Source organism: Rosa rugosa, chromosome 1 (genome assembly GCF_958449725.1).
Source record: "Rosa rugosa chromosome 1, drRosRugo1.1, whole genome shotgun sequence".
NCBI classification, from domain to species: Eukaryota; Viridiplantae; Streptophyta; class Magnoliopsida; order Rosales; family Rosaceae; genus Rosa; species Rosa rugosa.
This window is the reverse complement of record NC_084820.1, coordinates 60,029,945-60,037,484: the sequence shown is the minus strand read 5'-3', so window position 1 is coordinate 60,037,484 and position 7,540 is coordinate 60,029,945. Positions and strand designations below refer to the sequence as shown.

Genomic DNA, 7,540 nt, shown 5'->3' with positions numbered 1-7,540 from the left:
AACCTCGTTGCAAACGCGTTCCGTGGTCTAGAGCCACTGGACTTGGGTAAATGAAGTTCACAAGAACCTTCATTATATTCCGTATCTAGATCCCTATAAAGATACGTAGTGACCACATTCGTAAGCTGCATGTTCAGTTATTTGGAAACTACCAAACTGACAAGGTAGTGGAGTGCAATGACATCCATTATGAGAGAATATGTCTTCTCGTAGTAGATTGCAGGGAGTTTTGTGAGAAGCCTTGCACCATAAGGCGAGATTATCATCTCTTTTTCTCATCACGCTATCTAACGAAGACCTATTAATGTCAACAGATTTTATGTTAGGAGGTGTTGGCATCTCAAGCCCGAAATCCTTCCTTTTCGTTAGTGAATCCAATTCAACCTGAATCGCATCTTTCAATTTAGGCCAATTTTCTCTACGTTGTCATTCTTCAACGGAGTAAGGTTCGATGTCATTGGTCTCAACAATTCCACGTCCTCATGTACACTAGTGTAGTTCGTAGAGATCTCTATATTCTCAGGAATTTGTTCTAACATTGAGGCGTCCCCCAACGATGTCTCTTGGACATAACCACAATCCAAAATATTCTCATGAGACGGATTTTGAGTATCAATGATCAATGGATCAAGTTGTGCCAAACTCGCTCTCTTCTTAGGGCGAGAATCCATCGAACCTATGGGTCTCCTACGCTCTCTAGTGGAACCCATGGCCTATGACGCCATTATGCCACCTTGTGGCGTCACCATACCACCATCCATGGTAGTGGTGCCGTACCCATCTTCTCTGGGTGGCACCATGTCCTCTTGTGTGGACATCAATCCTTGCAGGCATGTTTGCAGCAGGTATATGTGATCTCGTCACTTTTAGGGGATCAAGATGAGACATATTGGGGATAGACCACGACAATTCCTATCATTCCTGTTGAACATTGACGTTCTAATCTCCCCCTAACGACGGGAAGATAGTCTCATCAAAGTGACAATTCGCAAATCCAGCAAAATAGAGATTGCCTGTCAAGGGTTCTACGTGGCGGACTTATAGTTGGAAGCCTATGTCCAACACAAATATATATATGCATCTGTTGCAATGACTCATGTTGATGCGCTGTGGCGGCGCAATTGGCACATAAACCGCACACTCAAATATGCGTAAGTACGAGATATTAGACTCGAACCCAGTCACTAGCTGTAACGCAAATAAAAGTTAGTGGCCGCTATGAGTCGTAGACGAATTAGCATAGCTGCATGCGATATTGCATAACCCAAGAGGAAATATTGGTGTGCATTACCAAAGTCTGGGCTACCATCGTAGTCTTTTAATGGTGGCTTTTCCGCCACACCAATTGGGTGTGTACATGAGAATATGATACTTGATATCAATACCCGATGATATGCAATAGTCATCGAAAATTTTCGATGTAAACTGTCTAGCGTTATCAAATCAAATTGACTGAATGGGATGATCTGGGTAGTGAGCCTGTAGCCATATGTTATGTGCTAGGAGTGTAGTATAAGCAGCATTACGAGTGGATAATGGCACAACACGTGACCAGCGTGTTTGCGTATCAACCAACACCATAAAACATCTATACGGTCCGCAAGTTGGTAGATCCAATCCACAGGATTCCCTTAGATTCTTTGTAAGAATGAAATTATTTCCTCAATCTCCTTTGCATAGGATGGTCTCAATCCTTAAGAACAAGCTTTACAGAACGAAACATGGGTCTTATAATCAACCAATGAAGGTTTTGATTAAGCCACAATGTCACATGGACTTGAGAAGTAGAGAGAGGAGTTGAATTAGTGTTTATGGCGTCAATGCCATGTATTTGCCGCAGGGGGTAGGCGGCGCCAGCCATGTGTGGCCGGTCTTGCACAATCATGGCGCCATGAGGCGCATGTGCAGCTCCTCGAACCATTCTTGGTTCTTACTTTTCTTCGTTCTGAAAATGGATGTCCGTGTGAAGTCTTTTAATACACGGATTATCATGTCACGACTTGGGTGTCCCAAATGGTCATGTCAAAGCCTATATGTGTCAGAATCCCATAAGTCGTCTCTCATGACATTGTTGGATTCAATAACTCAAATAGTGGTTGCATACAACCCACTAGAGCGACACATAAGTTTCTCTAATACTCGTTTATGTCCGTAGTCATTAGAGGTGATGCAAAGGAACTCTTGTCCATTCTCACAATGTGTTTCCACATGAAAACCATTGGCTCTTATATCTTTCAAATAAAGTTCGAATTAAGGTATGTCCAAGACATTAAGTAAAAGAATCGACACTTTATTAATAGCCAATGATTACATCAAAGTTTCTTAACCAAAGTCTAATCCAAAATAAAAGTCAAACTTAGACAAATCGTAGTCACTCAATCCGTTTGGTAATTCCAATCAAATATGACCAGGGAAGTAGAGAGAGATGTCGGTGGAGCGAGGCTCTCTTAAGTACCACTAATCTCAATTACTTTCCTAGACATCATACTTCATTGGATGCGCCACTTGAGAAAGAGTTAATACAAAATTGTCATTTATTAATTAATGCATAATTGCCATTATATAATTCTTGGAAAAATAAAAGACTATTTAATCAAAATCTGCAGCATCAACATGGTTGTTTTCCTCGCCAGATTTGAAGTCTGTAATGATGAGATTGACGTCATTGTCATTTCCATCATCTCATTCAGCTGCGAGATGAGCCTCATGCTCTCTCATATCTTTATACACTTGTATTGTGCAGCTTTGTTTTTCCACTCGCATTCTAGTGCTTAAACCAATGCTTTAAAGATCCACATCTATAGCATTACCTCACCCATTAATTGAGATGCACCTTGTGCATTTGGACATCCTCCATGGACGTTGGTGGCGACACCACCACTACCGGCGGCGCCTGTTTTGCCTCTCCCACGTTGGCCAATGTTGCCACGTGTCCGCTTATCAATCTCACGGTTTTCCTTCCTTTGTAGGGCAGTTGTATGAACCCACACATCCATTTCGTTGGCCCCTAACTTTTAGGGTTCCGCTCCTTGCGCCCTTCTTTAGGTGCGCTATTATAATTCGCCTCGTGAACGCTCTTAGTTCCAACGGGCCTTTGAATTATAGTTTTTCACGAGTATGTTGTTAGCTTTCTCAGTAACTGACATAAGTTGATGAAACCTCGTAATCCATCTAGCATTGCACACAAGCCTATTGCTTGGCAATCATTAACGCTGAGATGGGGAAGGTTGAGAGGATTTTTCTCAATTAATCTTTAGTCTGTGAGCTCTTCTCCATAGAATCTCATTAGTAGTGAGGTGATTCTTGACGTCATTCACCCATCGGTGATAACAAATGTCATTTGAATCTGGTTTAGTGAAGTCGAGTTTTTGCACGTTTGCATTCGACATTCAAAGACAAAGGAGAATAGATTAGTTTCGGAGTAAAAACTTCCACGACAACTAATATAAGATTTCCGAGCCTTAATGCTACTAGGAAATCGATTTCCAAGAATATTTGGATTAGACCGAACAATGATGTTTAATATGGTCACAATTTGATGTTTGCGGACGCTCTTAGTCCGAATATTATGAACACTCTTAGTTCATTGATTACGAACGCTCTTAGTTCGTTTAGCGTGAATCCCCACAATTCCGCTTATTAAATAATCGAACCCATGTTCGTATTTTACAAATCCTGCAGCAAATAAAGGAATTTAAAAGACAGGAAAGCAGGAACTTTAATTTTAAAATCTTACTTGGTAATTTGAAGCTTTGCTTCACGAGTCTTTATACACGCGCGTGTTGAGGCAGGCGTGTAGCTAAATTAGTATTGCTGGAATTTGGTCGGAGACTTGCGAGTGGGCTGTCCTTCTTCCCTCCCTTTTTTTTCTTTCCCATTTTTTTTTTCTTTCTTTCGGCCCATGCCTGTTTTCTCTTTTTTTTTTCTTTCTCTTCTTCTCGGCCCACTCCCTCTTTCTCCTTCTTCTACGCGTCTTCTTCTTCCTCCTTCTGTTTTCGGTTTTTTTTTTTTTTTTTTTTTTTTTTTTTTTTTTTTTTTCCGTTTCGCTGGCAGAGGCTAACTGATGCGGACGAAATCAGAAGCGATGCAGCAGAGGCGCTAGGTAGCGAGGAGGTTTCAGACGCAGGGTGTAGACACCATGGGCGATGACGACCTGCAGGTTGTGATGGCTGCTGCTGAGCGTTGGGCCAGACGCGCTGGGTTGCAGGGTTGCGTGGCTAGGCAAGCTGGCTACGGCTGCGGGGCTGCAGGGGTGTGAGGCTGCTGTGCAAGGGCAGCAGCGAAGGCTGGCTGCTGCGGGGACATTGCTGCTGCGGGGAGCTGCAGTTGCGCGGTGAGGAGGCTGCGGTGCTTGCGGCAAGGAGGCAAGCCTGCGGCGCGGTAGGTTAGGACGGCTAGGGTTTGCAGCAGCTTGGTGAGGGAGTTTTCTGTTTTTGGTTTTAGGGTTTTTTTCTTTTAGGCTAGGGTTAAAGCTCGTGTTGATAACGTGTTTAAGTGAATCGAAATTGCAGAGAGAATTGTAGTCGTATTATTGATAATAGGAGCCCTATATAGGGATTTACAGAGTACACAAAAGGTAATAGAATCCAAACATAACTAGGAAATCTAGAACCTTCTCCTATTACAACTCTAGGACTAAACCCTAGTTTGAAGAGGCACACTCAATGTCAACTTCCTTCAACATAGACCGTATTTTCAACAAAAACCAAAAACAGCAGTAGCAACTAATTCTAAGAAAACCCAACTTGGGACTGTTGACACAGAACAAGCTGATATTGATCAAAGCTAAGAAGTTGGAGAAGAAGAGTGCTTAATGAGAGGGACTTTGGCTGCTCACAAAGATTACATCTATACCTAAAACACTAACCTGAACTTCATTTGTTTGTTAACTACTATATCTATAGTGATTAATACTTGTTAGCTACCTAGCTATATAACAAGAAATTTAAACCAGCAGTCTTATCTAAAAAAAGAACTTTATGAATAACATCTAGCCTTTGCTTAGTAGCACTTGATATACTAAGTTGTCCAAGGTTATAAGCGAAGAACCAAGTGGACCAGCGGCCTTTTCTGCTAGTTTCTTCCACTCCATGACCTTAGTTTTCATTTCCTTACCCTTCTCTCCTACCATTAACTCTTCAACAAGTTTCTTTACTTCATCTCTTTTCACATCATTACTGATCTCCATGCCAATACCCCACTCATAGCAAGTATAGCGACAGTTGATCCGCTGGTCAGCAAGTAATGGCCAACAGAGCATAGGCATTCCTGCTGAAATACTCTCCATAGTTGAATTCCAACCGCTATGTGTTAAAAATGCTCCGACTGATGGATGGTTAAGAACATTCTCTTGTGGGCACCAACTTGCTATAAGACCTCTTTCCTTTGTTTCATCCACAAACTCGGGTGGTAAAATAGCGGATTCGCCAGCAACCAAATCAGGTCTAATGACCCACAAGAATGAAAGCTTGCTATTTGCAAGTCCCCAAGCAAACTCAATGAGATGTTGTGGTGTCATAACCACTAAACTCCCAAAGTTCACATACACAACTGAGTTTGGTATCTTACCATTAAGCCATTGGAGGCACTCAGTTTCTTCTTTCCGTAAACTGTATCCCACAGACTTCAAAGGGTGTTCCGCTATCTGATTGAGAAGTAATTGGAGAGGGCCAATGGCATAAACAGGTGGAAGCATAGATGTAGTGCTGGAGAGAGCTTCCAAAACATCTGGCTCCAACGCCTCAAAAGTATGAACAATAACTGCTGAAGCTTTATGAGCTCCCTCCACTGCTTCTAAGGTGACGTTAAACACGCTGTCATCGGGGTTTGTAGTTTTCCAGCTACCTGGAAGATCCCTTAAACGGATATCTTTCAGTCCCGGAACCCAGTCTATTACCGTGTCCAAAAAGTCATTTGTTATACAGCTCTCATCTGCGACACCATGTAAAAGAAATACTTCATGTATATACACAAGCAATATTTAAGCATAAAACTGGTAAGTTGTTCAAATATTGCTTTCATTACCTTTGCGGGGTGCAAATCCTTTCTCCACCAAAGTGGGAATTACTTTGAAGCTCATGAATCCAGCTGCAGCCACAGTAAAGAACTGTGCAATAGGAATTCCAAGTTCTTTGGCAACTGTGATGGTGAATGTCAGGAAGCCATCCGAGACAATGCTAGTCACCGGAAGATTCATATTGCCATTCAGTTTGTTGAGGAGGTTACGGAACGGAGCCAAGAAATGTTTTCTGATAGAATTTAAAAGCAAAGTGATGTCTTGGGACTCCTTTTCATCTGAACTTGGAAGGCCATCTGGAATAGTTTCAAACCGAAAATCAGGAAAGCGATCAAGAGAGTTGGGTCGACCAAGAGATTTAAGAAAGCGCTTGTGGTTGAAGTCTGTGTTGACAAAGGTTATATGAAAACCTCTGTGGTGGAGGAGTTGAGCAAACTGAAGCATTGCCTTTATATGGCTCTGAAATGGCAAAGGAATGCAGACAACATGAGGCTTATTGCCTACTGCCAAGGAACTCATGTTAGACTGTATTCAGTTTTCACAAAAACGCAGTACTGCAGCTTTATAGGATCGACTAAGAAAGGTTTGGCACGGCTGTTCCCTGTGATAAATGGTCCAATAAGGTAGGTAGGAATTTAGTGCGGTCTTAGGAAAAGAAGAAACCGCGCGGCCGACTTTATTGAATATTGAAAAGGTATCGTGCATGATGTATCTCATGTATGTATAATTGTATATAGTTAGTCGCTTAAAAATAAGAAAAAAAAAGGCCCTAAAATCCAAATAACAAAGAAAAATGCCAACGAAAGAAACCACAAAGAGAAAGTTTAACATTTCTGGAAACTACTTCTACAGTCCTACCAAGTATGGAGCTCATTCATGCATATCATCCTAAAGTACTAGTGACACCAGAAACAAAGAAAAAGAAAAAGATATATATATATATATATATATATATAGAGGCCCGTTCTGAAGCGGACGTCCGCACTTCGCTAAACTGCGGACGTCGACTCTTTTGCGGCGTTTCAGGCTGCGACGGCGGCTTGGGGCTTGCCGGACGGAGGCCGAAGGCATCCTAGACAGTTCTGGGCAGCGATCGAGGTCGGAGGAGATCGAGATTGCAGGTTCTGGGCAGCGACCTGACCTGCAACTGCAAGATTCTGGGCAGCGCTGCAACCTCGTCGCCGGCGACTCCACCCGATTGCAGACTGGTCCGTCCGACCCCTGACCTCCGTCCGGCAAGCCCCGCCGCTCCGTCGCGCCCCAAGCAGAGCTGCAGCGTCGACGTCCGCACTTTCGCTAAAGTGCGGACGTCCTCTTTGGAACGCCTCCGTATATATATATTATATATACAGGAAGGATCTGAAGCAGATGTCCGTGAAGTAAGAAAAATGTGGATGAGATACGTGTCAGCCAGTCAATAGAGTTAATTTCCATCCGGGTCCCACACTCCCACAGAAATCATCTTCCCTATCTCTCACCCAGTTCAATTAGTCACACTCTTCTCCTCTATCTCTTACGTCGTTT

General features: G+C 42.8%; 1 protein-coding gene across 1 annotated transcript; it reads right to left on the bottom strand.

The window, feature by feature from the left end:
* Nucleotides 1-4,520: 4,520 nt before the first annotated feature.
* LOC133743314 (7-deoxyloganetin glucosyltransferase-like) lies at nucleotides 4,521-6,743 on the bottom strand. The gene is made up of 2 exons (XM_062171199.1): nucleotides 6,025-6,743; nucleotides 4,521-5,931 (listed from the first exon to the last, which is right to left on the bottom strand). The coding sequence occupies exons 1-2, from the start codon at nucleotides 6,533-6,535 to the stop codon at nucleotides 4,991-4,993; spliced, it is 1,452 nt and encodes a 483-aa protein (XP_062027183.1). The 5' UTR covers nucleotides 6,536-6,743; the 3' UTR covers nucleotides 4,521-4,990.
* Nucleotides 6,744-7,540: the final 797 nt, after the last annotated feature.